The sequence below is a fragment of the Agrilus planipennis genome, unplaced genomic scaffold (genome assembly GCF_000699045.2).
Source record: "Agrilus planipennis isolate EAB-ADULT unplaced genomic scaffold, Apla_2.0 scaffold18, whole genome shotgun sequence".
Classification (NCBI taxonomy): domain Eukaryota; kingdom Metazoa; phylum Arthropoda; class Insecta; order Coleoptera; family Buprestidae; genus Agrilus; species Agrilus planipennis.
In genome coordinates, this window is record NW_020438920.1 from 1,348,383 (window position 1) to 1,361,622 (window position 13,240).

General features: G+C 29.7%; 5 protein-coding genes and 1 long non-coding RNA gene across 10 annotated transcripts in view; 4 read left to right on the forward strand and 2 right to left on the reverse strand.

Moving 5' to 3' along the window:
- The first annotated feature begins 20 nt into the window (after positions 1 to 20).
- Positions 21 to 3,201, forward strand: LOC108744103 (fatty-acid amide hydrolase 2-B). Its single transcript, XM_025973804.1, has 9 exons — positions 21 to 176; positions 280 to 670; positions 736 to 876; positions 940 to 1,095; positions 1,155 to 1,244; positions 1,306 to 1,534; positions 1,596 to 1,743; positions 1,795 to 1,944; positions 2,765 to 3,201. Exons 1-9 carry the CDS (start codon positions 135 to 137, stop codon positions 3,059 to 3,061), a joined length of 1,644 nt encoding a protein of 547 aa, XP_025829589.1. The 5' UTR covers positions 21 to 134; the 3' UTR covers positions 3,062 to 3,201.
- Positions 3,202 to 3,943: 742 nt separating this feature from the next.
- The window catches only part of LOC108744102 (S-adenosylmethionine decarboxylase proenzyme), a 20,832-nt gene continuing 11,535 nt past the window's right edge, over positions 3,944 to 13,240 (forward strand). The window contains exons 1-3 of one of the 4 annotated variants that reach the window (XM_025973807.1): positions 3,944 to 4,109; positions 4,574 to 4,660; positions 5,059 to 5,154. In XM_025973807.1, the coding sequence (XP_025829592.1) occupies positions 3,949 to 4,109; positions 4,574 to 4,660; positions 5,059 to 5,154 (344 nt within the window). In that variant the 5' untranslated portion in view covers positions 3,944 to 3,948. The remainder of the gene's footprint in view (positions 4,110 to 4,573; positions 4,661 to 5,058; positions 5,155 to 13,240) is intronic. The other 3 variants (XM_025973809.1, XM_025973810.1, XM_025973811.1) reach the window with 3 other exon arrangements.
- LOC108744107 lies at positions 7,571 to 8,163 on the forward strand. Of its 2 annotated transcripts, none has more exons than XR_001938916.2 (3): positions 7,571 to 7,783; positions 7,835 to 7,936; positions 7,990 to 8,163. It is a non-coding gene; the product is annotated as an uncharacterized LOC108744107 (long non-coding RNA). The 2 variants fall into 2 exon arrangements; XR_001938915.2 differs by having other exon boundaries at positions 7,571 to 7,720.
- Positions 8,320 to 9,472, reverse strand: LOC108744105. Its single transcript, XM_018479712.1, has 2 exons — positions 8,659 to 9,472; positions 8,320 to 8,543 (listed from the first exon to the last, which is right to left on the reverse strand). The coding sequence occupies exons 1-2, from the start codon at positions 9,386 to 9,388 to the stop codon at positions 8,335 to 8,337; spliced, it is 939 nt and encodes a 312-aa protein (XP_018335214.1). The 5' UTR covers positions 9,389 to 9,472; the 3' UTR covers positions 8,320 to 8,334.
- On the reverse strand, positions 9,563 to 10,029 carry LOC108744106 (cytochrome c oxidase copper chaperone). The gene is made up of 2 exons (XM_018479713.2): positions 9,805 to 10,029; positions 9,563 to 9,748 (listed from the first exon to the last, which is right to left on the reverse strand). The coding sequence occupies exons 1-2, from the start codon at positions 9,945 to 9,947 to the stop codon at positions 9,664 to 9,666; spliced, it is 228 nt and encodes a 75-aa protein (XP_018335215.1). The 5' UTR covers positions 9,948 to 10,029; the 3' UTR covers positions 9,563 to 9,663.
- LOC112904245 (fatty-acid amide hydrolase 2-A-like) lies at positions 10,574 to 12,698 on the forward strand. The gene is made up of 8 exons (XM_025973806.1): positions 10,574 to 10,864; positions 10,968 to 11,358; positions 11,424 to 11,564; positions 11,628 to 11,783; positions 11,843 to 11,932; positions 11,994 to 12,222; positions 12,284 to 12,431; positions 12,483 to 12,698. Exons 1-8 carry the CDS (start codon positions 10,823 to 10,825, stop codon positions 12,681 to 12,683), a joined length of 1,398 nt encoding a protein of 465 aa, XP_025829591.1. The 5' UTR covers positions 10,574 to 10,822; the 3' UTR covers positions 12,684 to 12,698.

A 13,240-nucleotide genomic window follows, 5' to 3' on the forward strand; every position in this document is an offset into this window, starting at 1 on the left:
ATCTGATCACTATTAAACAGTTTTAAGTGTGCCCCTTACATTTTAATAGCAAGTTATTTTCATTTAAAAGAAATTTTTATAAGAATAAAACCAATTTTAAAGACTCATTGCCAATTCACTATATCTATAAAAAAATGAGTCAGCGTAAAATTTACGAAAAGAAAACTAACAAGCATGTAAGTTTTTTATTATTGACGATTATATTCGCATCGTACTTCGTGATATCACTCTTATAATCGTAATAATTTATGACCATTCATATTTTGTAAACAATTGTAGAAAGAGAAACGGAGTAGAGGACGATCTTGCAGAAAATTAATAATGAGTTTTTTACTAAAGGCCTGGTTTATGTTTCGATATCATTTTGATTTAATTGTTAATTATATATTTGGACTGTATTACAATTCAAGTCTTCAGTACATCCCAAAAGTTCAAGATCCACTGTTATTGGAAAGTGCAATAAGTTTAGCAGAAAAGATAAGGAAGAAAGAAGTGAAGGCTGAAACAGTTGTTCAGGCATTTATTAATCGAATTAAAGAAGTAAATTACCTTTTAAATGCTCTAGTCGATGATAGATTTAAAGCCGCATTAAAAGAGGCACAAGAAATAGATACAGATATTAAAAATGGTAAAATTACAGAGGTTGATTTTATGAATAAACCATTTTTAGGTAACAATTTTTAAACATTCCATATGTTTCTCTTTAAGTTTTATTAAAATTTTAATGTACATTAGGTGTTCCCTTTATTGTCAAGGAATCAACCTCATGCAAAGGACTTAGCAATACATTTGGACTTGTTTCAAGACAGGGCAAGACTGCTAAAGAAGATGCTGATGTTGTAGTGTCTATGAAGAATGCTGGAGCTATTCTTTTAGGTACTGTACTTATTAATTAGCTTATTTTTAAATTAAAATATTTGATTTTTACACCATTTGAAGGTGTTTCAAACGTTCCCCAATTAAATATGTGGCAGGAAACTCACAATCCTGTATATGGTATTACAAAAAATCCTTACAATACATCTAGAAATGTAGGAGGTTCTTCTGGAGGAGATGCAGCTTTAGTTGCAGCTTGTGGCACACCCATGGCAATAGGTATATAAAAGTTTAAATGACAAAATTGTCTGTTTAAAAATTAATTTTCATTTTGATAGGAACTGATATTGGAGGATCCATCCGAATTCCAGCTTTTAAATGTGGAGTCTTTGGACATAAACCAACTTGTAATTTAATTTCATTAAAAGGTATAGCGAATGTTTGTTTTGTAAGTGAATGGTTTTCTACATTGTACTGTTTCTTTTTAAGGATTAACATTTAGAACAGGAAAAGAAATATCTATGGTTGTTCCTGGGCCAATTGTTAAAAAAGCAGAAGACCTGGGGCCAATCTTAAAAGTTCTTGTGGGGTTAAATTCTATGCAGTTGAAATTGGAAGACCCAGTTGACATATCCAAAGTTGGTATTTACTATGTAATTGATCCTGAAGATCCTTTTGTAAGTCCTATAAGAGCTGATATGAAAGATCTCATGAACAGGTGATAGCTATAAAGCAGTTAAAGCAAAAATATTAAGAAAACTAATTTTCATATTTTGTAGAGTCATAGGACATTTAACAGGAGTTTCTGTTGATCCACCCCAAAAGGTGGAACTGGAAAACCTAAAATATGGGGGAATAATATGGAGATTTTGGGTATTGAAAGAGTTGTATCCTAATTTCTTTTCACACCTTAATGAAGAGGCGCCGGTATTTATTATTTATCAATCAAATCTGTTTGCTCTAAAATTCTACTTTCAGGTAAACCCATATGTTGAAATTATAAAATTCTTCTTAAGACTCAGTACTTACACTTTTGCTACTATTTTTAATTTAATAAATTGCATTTTACCACATCCTAACCCTGAATGGACTGAAAAAGTTACAAACGAGCTAAAAACTGAAATTTTGGTAAGTTTTAACATAAAGTTAAAGATAGATATCAAACAGGTCGAATTATAAAACTTGGATTATCGTGTAATTTGGGAAATTTAAGTAATAAAAGTTAGCATCAATATTATAAACACTGCCTAAATATACGACTTTTGGTGAAAATTGTAAGGACATGTGGAAAAACTCAACAACGGAAATATAATTGAATTAGAGTTATATTAAAATTACATTATAAAATAAAAATTTCAGCGTTTGGTTTTGCAAGTAAATGTACAGTATGTTCCATATGGTCAAGTAGAATTAAATTTCTGCATAATTTGCTAATGAGTAAACTGTTGTTTTTGAGATATTCGACCACAAAATCTTTTTTAATTATTTTAAAAATTCGAACTTTTAGAATTCCGTATGTTAGAAATTTGTCTTTACTTAATGAATGCGTTAAGGAAATATACGTGGTGTGTAAATTAGAATTTGAGTCAGATTAGTTTATTATTTAAGTAATTATTTTAATATAAACCTAATTAAAAATTTATTAAATAACCAAGTTTATTTATAAAATCTCCTCGTTTGTTGGAACCAAGACCCCTTTCTTATATTTGCACCTATGTTGCGGTTGTTCCAGAAACAGTCGTGTTACATTATTAATGTACAAGATTTTGCAAAAATACTTGCGTTATTTTTTTATATAAATGACACTCACATGTTATTGACGTTACTGCTTTTTAAAATAATTGTTATAAATGTTTAAGAACAATGATTATTGTGATGCACAATTTTTTATTGATCCATTCATTATTTAAACGTGATGTTTATTACTAAAGCAAATAATTAATTGTAGGCGCGATTGGAGCCTAACAATGTTTTAATTTATCCATCAGCCCCGTTCCCCGCAAGTTACCATCATACGCCTTTGCTTCGGCCTTGGAATATAAATCTTTTCAGTGTTTGGAACGCTTTAAAAATGCCAGTTACTCAGGTACCTCTTGGGCTCGATTATGAAGGAATGCCAATTGGGGTGCAGGTGGTCGGGGCTCCGTTTCAAGATCGTATTTGCTTAGCTGTAGCGAAAGAGTTGGAAAGGGCTTTCGGGGGATATGTTCCCCCTTTTGTAGTTGACACGCCAAGTGAATGTTGATATTGCTTCTAATTAAAATTTATAATTGCAAAGAAGATTTTTGGTGTAATATGGGGCGTTGTTTTTATTTCTTTATTTGTATTTATGTATGTGATAATGTGAAATATAAGTAAAAGTAAACTAAAAAAGTATGTACTTAAAATTTAATTCTTTATATTGTTTTATTATTAATAAAAAGGTGCAAGATTATATTCCTTAAGGTTTCATATATTAAAACGAGAAGCGAAACCCTTGTCCTTTGATCATCAGCAAGACTAACATAGATAGCAACGTTTTCTTCCGAAAATGCCGCGTAAAAAAAGGGATATTTATTTAGGTTGCCTATGTTATGAGAGTCCTCTATTTTTTAAAGAATTAGAAGCAGCCTAAATCACTACTTAACTTTCTCTTCATATGTGGGAAGTCCCATGGTTCAGTCGGTTCAGGCGTTTCGAAGATTAGTCTGTTTAAGCAGACATTCAGACAAATTGTTTTTAAAGGTTCTTTTGTGTCATAATAAAGTAATATTAGTGTAAAAAAGATTATTAAGAAGATGTTTTACATGAATAGAGTAATAAGAAATAACATTTTTACATGTATTTTATTTATTAGTTTTGCTGATTAAGAGGGATTTGAAACCACTCCACTACTTTGCTAAGTATTTGGTGTAGTTTCTGACTTTATATATAAATCAACGTAATATTATTCTTTTTTACTGAGTATCTTTCATTTGTAATAAGAAACGACTAAAAATGTTGGTGTTTTGAAATGTTTTCCGCTCATTTTTAAATTTTAAAAATAAATGGTTACGTTTGACATGGTGCGCAAGTACGTGCATTTTCTTTCTCTTTTCAGCGTTATCTTTAACTCATTCTGTTCTACTTTTGTAAATTTTTACTATGATTTTTATGAGATCTATGAGTCAGTTTCGCTGCAGCCGTAGTCGGATTTGGATGGACGATAATATGAGTGACGTTCAGTTTTTCGAAGGGGTTGAAAAACTTCTCGAAATTTGGTTTTCTACGAATGACAACAACAGCAAACATGCAGACTTGAGAAAAATTCCCAGGTTTGTGTCAACAGTAAACATTTTACAAATAAGTGGTCTGTTATTTGGTTTATTACCGGCATTCTATTGACATTGTTGTATGGAAGATTGATTTTTTGCACTCCTCTGGCTGTTGTAGGAAAATCGCCTTTTTTTCGTCTTTGAAAGTTATAAATTTAATTCTACTGTTTATTAAGCTTAATTGAAGTATATATAGCCCATAAATGCTTGTAAAGGAATTATTTTAGTAGCGGCTCCTATCAAGGTCATCCTAATTTAAATTTCTGACAGTATGTACCATTATTATGTATCTGAAATCGTAAATTTATTTTTCCATTTGTAAATATTGACATTTTATTATTTGTTTAAAATTTTACAATGAGTTTCATAACAAAAAAATGATGGGGGTGAATTAAGTTGTTACTGTTTCTGCCCTATTAGAGTTTTTATTCACAGAAATTAATGTTTGGTGTCCTTTATTTCAGATCAAGATTAGAATCCCTACTTAAAATTGTTAGATGCGAAATAATCAGTTTTTGTTCAAATGACCAGATCGATGCCTACGTTTTGAGGTAAGTGAAAAAGAAGGAGTATGGAGTAGCATTTATAAAATAAAAAAAAGTTATTATAAAATACAGTCACTCACTGAAAAAATTGACCTTCCTTATAATTTTGAAGGGTTGCATAAGTAGCGGAAATTACTTTGTCTACAAAAAGTGTATTTTGTGAAATCGATTTGTTATTTTATTCGAAGCTTTCACATATTGTATATGTAGGATTTAAATTTATTAACTTATTTATTTTATGTCTATAATAGAGCTACATTTATTTTTGTGTATTCTCTTAAGGTTTAGCTCAAAAGCTAATTGGGTCGCGGCTACCTCTTATACTTTCTTTTTAAAATGTCATCAGTTATTTCGTCTTAAATGAAAATTAAATAATTTATTTTTTGGCGGGAGTTTTGTTTTAGTCTTTCATATTTCGATTGTTGTTATTGTCTGGTCCTTTTACAATTGATGTTTAAAAGCAAATGCTCCATTGTTGATTTTAATTGGTGCAAATGTACGTAAGTGGTTGTTTTTTGTTACTATGCTCTTATAATACTATACACATAATTATATATGTACATATTATACTGAATACATTTGGCCTTAGGGTTAAGTGTTTCTGATTAGATAGGAATGGGTCATACGAAAATAGTAAGAAAATGTTGTCGAAGATACCTATTATTTTTGATAAAATTTAATTTATTAGAAAAAAATTGCGCTAACGTTAATTTATGGTAGCACTTATTTGAAATTTTTAATTGTTCTGTTTAGCGCTCGATTGTATACGCAATTTGAATTAATTTGGCATACTACGCATAAAAGAGATAATTTTCTGGCAAAAGAACAAGTTTTTACTGTTCTAAACCAAGGTTTTTAAAACTAAAGTTTACATAACATTACTTATGTTAACATTAACGTGTGAAACTCCTACTTCATTGTATTTTTAAAAATTCGCAGCCACCGCTGCTGAAATGAATGAATTTTAAGACGAAAAACTACTTATTAATTTCTTACATGAATGTACATATCTATTTTCGATGTAGGCGTTTTATTTTTATATGCCTTCTCAGTATTTTTAAAATTCCCTGCTGTGCTATTGCATTTATATTTGGAAGTACACACAATAAAAAAACGAATCAAATTATCTAAGCTGTCATTAACGGCTTAACTATTTACTTGATTGCCACATTCATTTTTGCTTGATTTTGTTCTCATTAGATTTCTAGGAAAAAATAATCATTTTCAATTTTATTTAGTTTATCGGTTTAACGGCATTTGCCTAATTAAATATTTTTATATGACTTTGTATACCCGGTGTTAAAAAAATTAAATATACCTACACCATTGATGCCACGCGGGCGGCCTGGGTTCGAATCCCGTCCGGTGAAACATACAGTGTTGAGTTTTATTTTATACACATACGTACATGGCACAGCTTTACCTTTTCAATGATAAAATTTTTACTTTCTTTTACAATAAATATTTAAAAAACTTACGATAAACTTCAACGTTCGCGCATTAATAAAATGTAAGATTCAAAAGGGTAGAGCTTTCGCACTGCGTGGTATTCCCCTAACGCTAGATTCATATATTTTTAGTTCGTTTACCGTGATTATAAAATAACGTTTTGTACTCTACTTAATTATTTATTACAATGTACATTTTTCTACACCGAGACTGCGCCCTAAAAATTTAAAAATGTTCTTAAATTACTTAATTATTTGAATTTTTATGTGTAAATTTGCTTGCACAGTATTACGTAAAGTGTGTGGTCAATAAACGGCATTGACCTGATAACAACAACTGAGCTGTTGGTCATATTTATACGATCAGGAACAGAACGTTGATAAGATTAGAAAGTTTTTATAGTTTTATCAGTTATCTTTATATGTATATGTGGGGAACTTTGGTCGTTTTCTCGTTTTGATTAATTTTTGTTGTTAAATATTCTTCAACTATGAATAATAAGCATCTGTGATAGTAGCATATATTGTTGGGAAATCTTCAGATTACAATGAGAAATTCGGGCATTTTGAAGAACAGATAAAGTATTTTATTCATTTATTAAAAATCATTTTGTACTTACAGTTATTATTTTCGAACTTTGAGTCAGTGGTGTAACAATAAGGGCTGCCGCATTTCTTTGCGACAATCTAAATCTAAATAGCCTTCTTTCTACATACTCTCGTATTTAAAATGTTGTACCGGTAAATTGGTAAACAGAAAACTGTTTTGAAATTTATTTAGGGTTTAACCAAATTCGTTTGTTATAAATCGACTAATTTGTATATATTCCATATTACGAATTTGTTTATTTTTTTTATTTCTCGTTATTTGTTGGAAAATCTTGCAATCCAAATTGTGTTTTTTAGATGATTGCATATAAGTAAAATAAATAGATGATACAAAAAATGACTTAATTTTTATACTATTTATAATAGATACCTTCATTAAAAAAATGTTCATTCTTCTTTTTTTGTCACTTTCCAATGAATGTCAACTATTCGGGATAGCAAGGAGGCGAGATGTTTGCTACGCCACTGCTTTGAGTTTTTTGAATGATTCATTCCACTATTAGACGATCAAAGGTTATCATTTTAATAAAATTCGCATCTTTATATAAATGTATAGAAAGGGTATCAGCTTATTTGGCAGACAATTGTAATACTAATCAAGGGCAAGGCTACTATGAAAGATGGTTCATTTGTATTATCGTTTAAAGTAAATATTAAATTGTAACATTTTTAAAGTTCCTTTAATTGAAATGCGAAACTCAAACTATTTTATTATCTTGTACGTTGTGAAGTATATTATGTATTAAAATTAAAAAATAAATGATAAATTGTTACATCAACAATTAAATTTGTATAAAAAGCATGGCATTTTTCTCGGTTTCAGTGAAAGCTCTATGTTTATGAATTATTTTANAGTGTAAGTAGCTAATTGATATCTACCCAGCTAGTAATTTGACTTCATATTTTCAAATGTGGAACGAAGTTAAATAAAAATACGATGGCTTTATGTGAAATTAAGGGGAAAGATAAAAATTGGGAGCAAGAAAGAAAAGGATTATGTTTGCCACAGGTCAGTAATATGAAGCAAGTGTTTGTCCAAATCACAGCATGCCCGACAGAAGCTTTTTAAATCGTAAGGAACTTTTAAATTATTAATAACTTGTCCCTCTACATTTAATTTCAGAAAGGGTCAAGCTTAAAATTATTCTATTTACTCCCCATGTTGGGCATGCATGCAGTTTAATACATATCCATCTTTCAAAAACTGAAAGACAACAAGTGGCAGGTATTCTAGAATTAATTTGTTTAATTGTGGTATACTTTAAATTCAACTTTTAGGAAAAATTTAACTGACCTAAAATTCAACTTTTTTAATATATGACAAACTTACAATGATTAATTATTAAAATGTAGATAGGGTGCCATACACAATCATTTTGATGGAACATATTTGTCTGCATTGAACCAATTTAAATTTTTCCTTTTCAAATAAATGTAACTTATAAACAGTAATTAAAAGGTCTTTGATTTTATGAAAGGTTCGGCCATAGAAAATTACTAACTAGATGACAGTAAAATAACAAACATTTTACTATATTACTTTTATTACATTAATTAATTGACTCCATAGTTACATAATTATTATGTATACTACTAAAATAAAATCAAATTACGTTTACAGAATTATTTATCAGCAAGTAAATTGTGTAAGTTAAGATTGTAGAATTCTATAGATAATATATCACTGGATCTAATGATAGTATTATTAAACATTTTCGAATAATTCGGCTGAATTTCATCTACAAGTAAAGTATCAAAAGTGGGATGAAATGCTTTAATGTTGCAATATAACTGTACTCCACCAAACATTTGCATTTTACATTCTGCTTCGCCTACAATAAATGCTTAGTTCAGATTTCTCTTAATTTACTGACTAAGAATTATAATGGGCAAAACAATACATATTTTTTACATTTCTCGTAAAAAAATTAAGAATTTGATTCTTACCTGACAAACTTATTAATAATTTTAAAAATTTCTCTCTTAATAATGATCTAGTTTTATGAATAGCTGAAGTTTCCTCAGATTCATCATCAATAATGTTACATCTTGTGTAATTGCTATGTTTCTTAATGGGTAACTGTTGTGCCTCATGAAAATTTGAATATGTTTTGTTTAAATCAGAATTATGCATTTGAGAGTAATTATCTAGAATTCCTTCTTCATCTAAAGAGTTTACTATATTCTGTGAACTTTCTGATAAAGCATCCTCGTTGAAGTTTACTCCTTGTACAGATGAGTTTGATATTTTCGGTTTTATTTTATGTGCCACAAGTAATTGAATAGGTTTTTTATCTGTTTTTGATCTTGTAGAATTTGTTTTTTGGCTATTCCTTCCTTGTGATCTTGATCTAATTGTTCCCCTTTCATCATCATATGGATAATTAATATCTACCTTTGGGGGACTTGTACTTGATGTGCGTGGAAAAGTACCAAAATTTAAATTTGGCGGTGCAGTTTGGGTGTCTTTTAAATCGCAACTCTTTTCAATAAAATCAGAGTATTCTATTTTAGAGGATGAATTGCAAAGATCAAACAACCCTTTTTCCAAATTCCTAGGCAAGGTTTTTAAACATCTATTGTTTAAGAAGGAATAAACGTTGTGTCTTTTCTCTGATTCTGAATAATCAGGATTTGGAGAACAAGGCTCAGACTGAGAATTTGTTGAAGAACCCATACTGTTTCCTCAAAAATTTAAGAAACTTATGATATATTATACATTATAGATTTTGTAATTATCATTTTTAAATAGTTGACTTTTCTAAGCTTTCTAATATTTTTTAAATTATTAAATGTATAACAATCAAAGTATGCTTTTTCTAGAATTCAGCAATTGCTACTAAAATCAAAGTTTCATAGACAGACACAACTTTATTTTATATTATCCTTTACTATACATAACTAACGTTAAATACTACAATATTTACAAGGAGGTAAAATGGGCATCCTTACTTAGATATTGAAACCCAATTTCCTCATGCATTCTTTATGCGCTTCAATTAAATGTGTGCAATTTTCTTCTCCATTTTCAATAATGCTGCAAATAATTAATGTTTTACTGCATTTATGTACAAACTTCTTTAAGATGCTTACCATGCATCTCTCGCTTTTTTCGTTTCTGGGCAAGCACAGCAAGGCTTCAACTTTTTGGGTTGTTCCTCTGGTTTTGTGACAGTTGCTTTAGAATTTTCAATTTCTACTGCTGCTGCATCAACTTTCCCATTAAAGTTTCCCATAGTCAAATCAAAGTCTTTCCTCGATATTAATACAATTACACTATCAAGTTTACGTGAATTTTTGTATGATAAAAGTTTTAGGTTACATCTGCTTATGTCCCATAGATTATTTATTTCCTATCATAGAGAGATGGCGTATGGTTTCGGACTAGTGCTATCTCTTTCATGACACACCAACGCACTATCATGAGAGAGATGAATATTGTCCGAAACTTTGTTCTATCTCTTTCTTTTGTTGTACCACAATTTTGACCGCTAAGGCATGTCCATTAGTAAACGTCGATATTTCCTATGCTTATATCTCTGGCATAGGTTTTTGAACAATCTTGGTTTCTAATCATAGATTATATATAATACTTTCTTGTTTGCACTTCTATGACTGCTTTTAGACCATAGAAATCTTTTACAATCGGATGCGTTCCACTATTGTTTTTAGTGATATTGGTAGAGTTAAAGTACTTTCAATTGTTAAGAAATAAACAATTGTATTATAAAATTCAAACAATTTTTGTGTTTTCATTATTTTTCATGATTTATCATCAGGACGTCTTTTGTATGGTCATCATCATCAACAACGTCATTATATTTTCTGATGTAGTTGGTGGTCCGGTCATTTTTCTAGCGGTCGCAAGTCCCAACAGGTGGTTCACCTTGTGTTGACCAACAAACTGTCCCAAGCAGTTCCAAAAAAACATAACGTAGTTCACCTTAACTTATAAAAATTTGCATTTCATTATTTTTATCTGATCACTATTAAACAGTTTTAAGTGTGCCCCTTACATTTTAATAGCAAGTTATTTTCATTTAAAAGAAATTTTTATAAGAATAAAACCAATTTTAAAGACTCATTGCCAATTCACTATATCTATAAAAAAATGAGTCAGCGTAAAATTTACGAAAAGAAAACTAACAAGCATGTAAGTTTTTTATTATTGACGATTATATTCGCATCGTACTTCGTGATATCACTCTTATAATCGTAATAATTTATGACCATTCATATTTTGTAAACAATTGTAGAAAGAGAAACGGAGTAGAGGACGATCTTGCAGAAAATTAATAATGAGTTTTTTACTAAAGGCCTGGTTTATGTTTCGATATCATTTTGATTTAATTGTTAATTATATATTTGGACTGTATTACAATTCAAGTCTTCAGTACATCCCAAAAGTTCAAGATCCACTGTTATTGGAAAGTGCAATAAGTTTAGCAGAAAAGATAAGGAAGAAAGAAGTGAAGGCTGAAACAGTTGTTCAGGCATTTATTAATCGAATTAAAGAAGTAAATTACCTTTTAAATGCTCTAGTCGATGATAGATTTAAAGCCGCATTAAAAGAGGCACAAGAAATAGATACAGATATTAAAAATGGTAAAATTACAGAGGTTGATTTTATGAATAAACCATTTTTAGGTAACAATTTTTAAACATTCCATATGTTTCTCTTTAAGTTTTATTAAAATTTTAATGTACATTAGGTGTTCCCTTTATTGTCAAGGAATCAACCTCATGCAAAGGACTTAGCAATACATTTGGACTTGTTTCAAGACAGGGCAAGACTGCTAAAGAAGATGCTGATGTTGTAGTGTCTATGAAGAATGCTGGAGCTATTCTTTTAGGTACTGTACTTATTAATTAGCTTATTTTTAAATTAAAATATTTGATTTTTACACCATTTGAAGGTGTTTCAAACGTTCCCCAATTAAATATGTGGCAGGAAACTCACAATCCTGTATATGGTATTACAAAAAATCCTTACAATACATCTAGAAATGTAGGAGGTTCTTCTGGAGGAGATGCAGCTTTAGTTGCAGCTTGTGGCACACCCATGGCAATAGGTATATAAAAGTTTAAATGACAAAATTGTCTGTTTAAAAATTAATTTTCATTTTGATAGGAACTGATATTGGAGGATCCATCCGAATTCCAGCTTTTAAATGTGGAGTCTTTGGACATAAACCAACTTGTAATTTAATTTCATTAAAAGGTATAGCGAATGTTTGTTTTGTAAGTGAATGGTTTTCTACATTGTACTGTTTCTTTTTAAGGATTAACATTTAGAACAGGAAAAGAAATATCTATGGTTGTTCCTGGGCCAATTGTTAAAAAAGCAGAAGACCTGGGGCCAATCTTAAAAGTTCTTGTGGGGTTAAATTCTATGCAGTTGAAATTGGAAGACCCAGTTGACATATCCAAAGTTGGTATTTACTATGTAATTGATCCTGAAGATCCTTTTGTAAGTCCTATAAGAGCTGATATGAAAGATCTCATGAACAGGTGATAGCTATAAAGCAGTTAAAGCAAAAATATTAAGAAAACTAATTTTCATATTTTGTAGAGTCATAGGACATTTAACAGGAGTTTCTGTTGATCCACCCCAAAAGGTGGAACTGGAAAACCTAAAATATGGGGGAATAATATGGAGATTTTGGGTATTGAAAGAGTTGTATCCTAATTTCTTTTCACACCTTAATGAAGAGGCGCCGGTATTTATTATTTATCAATCAAATCTGTTTGCTCTAAAATTCTACTTTCAGGTAAACCCATATGTTGAAATTATAAAATTCTTCTTAAGACTCAGTACTTACACTTTTGCTACTATTTTTAATTTAATAAATTGCATTTTACCACATCCTAACCCTGAATGGACTGAAAAAGTTACAAACGAGCTAAAAACTGAAATTTTGGTAAGTTTTAACATAAAGTTAAAGATAGATATCAAACAGGTCGAATTATAAAACTTGGATTATCGTGTAATTTGGGAAATTTAAGTAATAAAAGTTAGCATCAATATTATAAACACTGCCTAAATATACGACTTTTGGTGAAAATTGTAAGGACATGTGGAAAAACTCAACAACGGAAATATAATTGAATTAGAGTTATATTAAAATTACATTATAAAATAAAAATTTCAGCGTTTGGTTTTGCAAGTAAATGTACAGTATGTTCCATATGGTCAAGTAGAATTAAATTTCTGCATAATTTGCTAATGAGTAAACTGTTGTTTTTGAGATATTCGACCACAAAATCTTTTTTAATTATTTTAAAAATTCGAACTTTTAGAATTCCGTATGTTAGAAATTTGTCTTTACTTAATGAATGCGTTAAGGAAATATACGTGGTGTGTAAATTAGAATTTGAGTCAGATTAGTTTATTATTTAAGTAATTATTTTAATATAAACCTAATTAAAAATTTATTAAATAACCAAGTTTATTTATAAAATCTCCTCGTTTGTTGGAACCAAGACCCCTTTCTTATATTTGCACCTATGTTGCGGTTGTTCCAGAAAC

What these genes read in the sequence shown, in the direction of transcription:
- LOC108744103 (XM_025973804.1), top strand. Translation starts at nt 135, where the DNA reads ATGAGTCAGCGTAAAATTTACGAAAAGAAAACTAACAAGCAT. An exon ending in TATGAATAAACCATTTTTAG is followed by an intron (nt 671 to 735) that starts GTAACAATTTTT and finishes AATGTACATTAG; the next exon opens with GTGTTCCCTTTATTGTCAAG. An exon ending in TAATTTAATTTCATTAAAAG is followed by an intron (nt 1,245 to 1,305) that starts GTATAGCGAATG and finishes TTTCTTTTTAAG; the next exon opens with GATTAACATTTAGAACAGGA.
- LOC108744105 (XM_018479712.1), bottom strand. Translation starts at nt 9,388, where the DNA reads ATGGGTTCTTCAACAAATTCTCAGTCTGAGCCTTGTTCTCCAAATCCT. An exon ending in ATTATTAATAAGTTTGTCAG is followed by an intron (nt 8,544 to 8,658) that starts GTAAGAATCAAA and finishes CATTTATTGTAG; the next exon opens with GCGAAGCAGAATGTAAAATG.
- LOC112904245 (XM_025973806.1), top strand. Translation starts at nt 10,823, where the DNA reads ATGAGTCAGCGTAAAATTTACGAAAAGAAAACTAACAAGCAT. An exon ending in AAAAGAAAACTAACAAGCAT is followed by an intron (nt 10,865 to 10,967) that starts GTAAGTTTTTTA and finishes AAACAATTGTAG; the next exon opens with AAAGAGAAACGGAGTAGAGG. An exon ending in TAATTTAATTTCATTAAAAG is followed by an intron (nt 11,933 to 11,993) that starts GTATAGCGAATG and finishes TTTCTTTTTAAG; the next exon opens with GATTAACATTTAGAACAGGA.
- LOC108744106 (XM_018479713.2), bottom strand. Translation starts at nt 9,947, where the DNA reads ATGGGAAACTTTAATGGGAAAGTTGATGCAGCAGCAGTAGAAATTGAA. An exon ending in AAAAAAGCGAGAGATGCATG is followed by an intron (nt 9,749 to 9,804) that starts GTAAGCATCTTA and finishes AATTATTTGCAG; the next exon opens with CATTATTGAAAATGGAGAAG.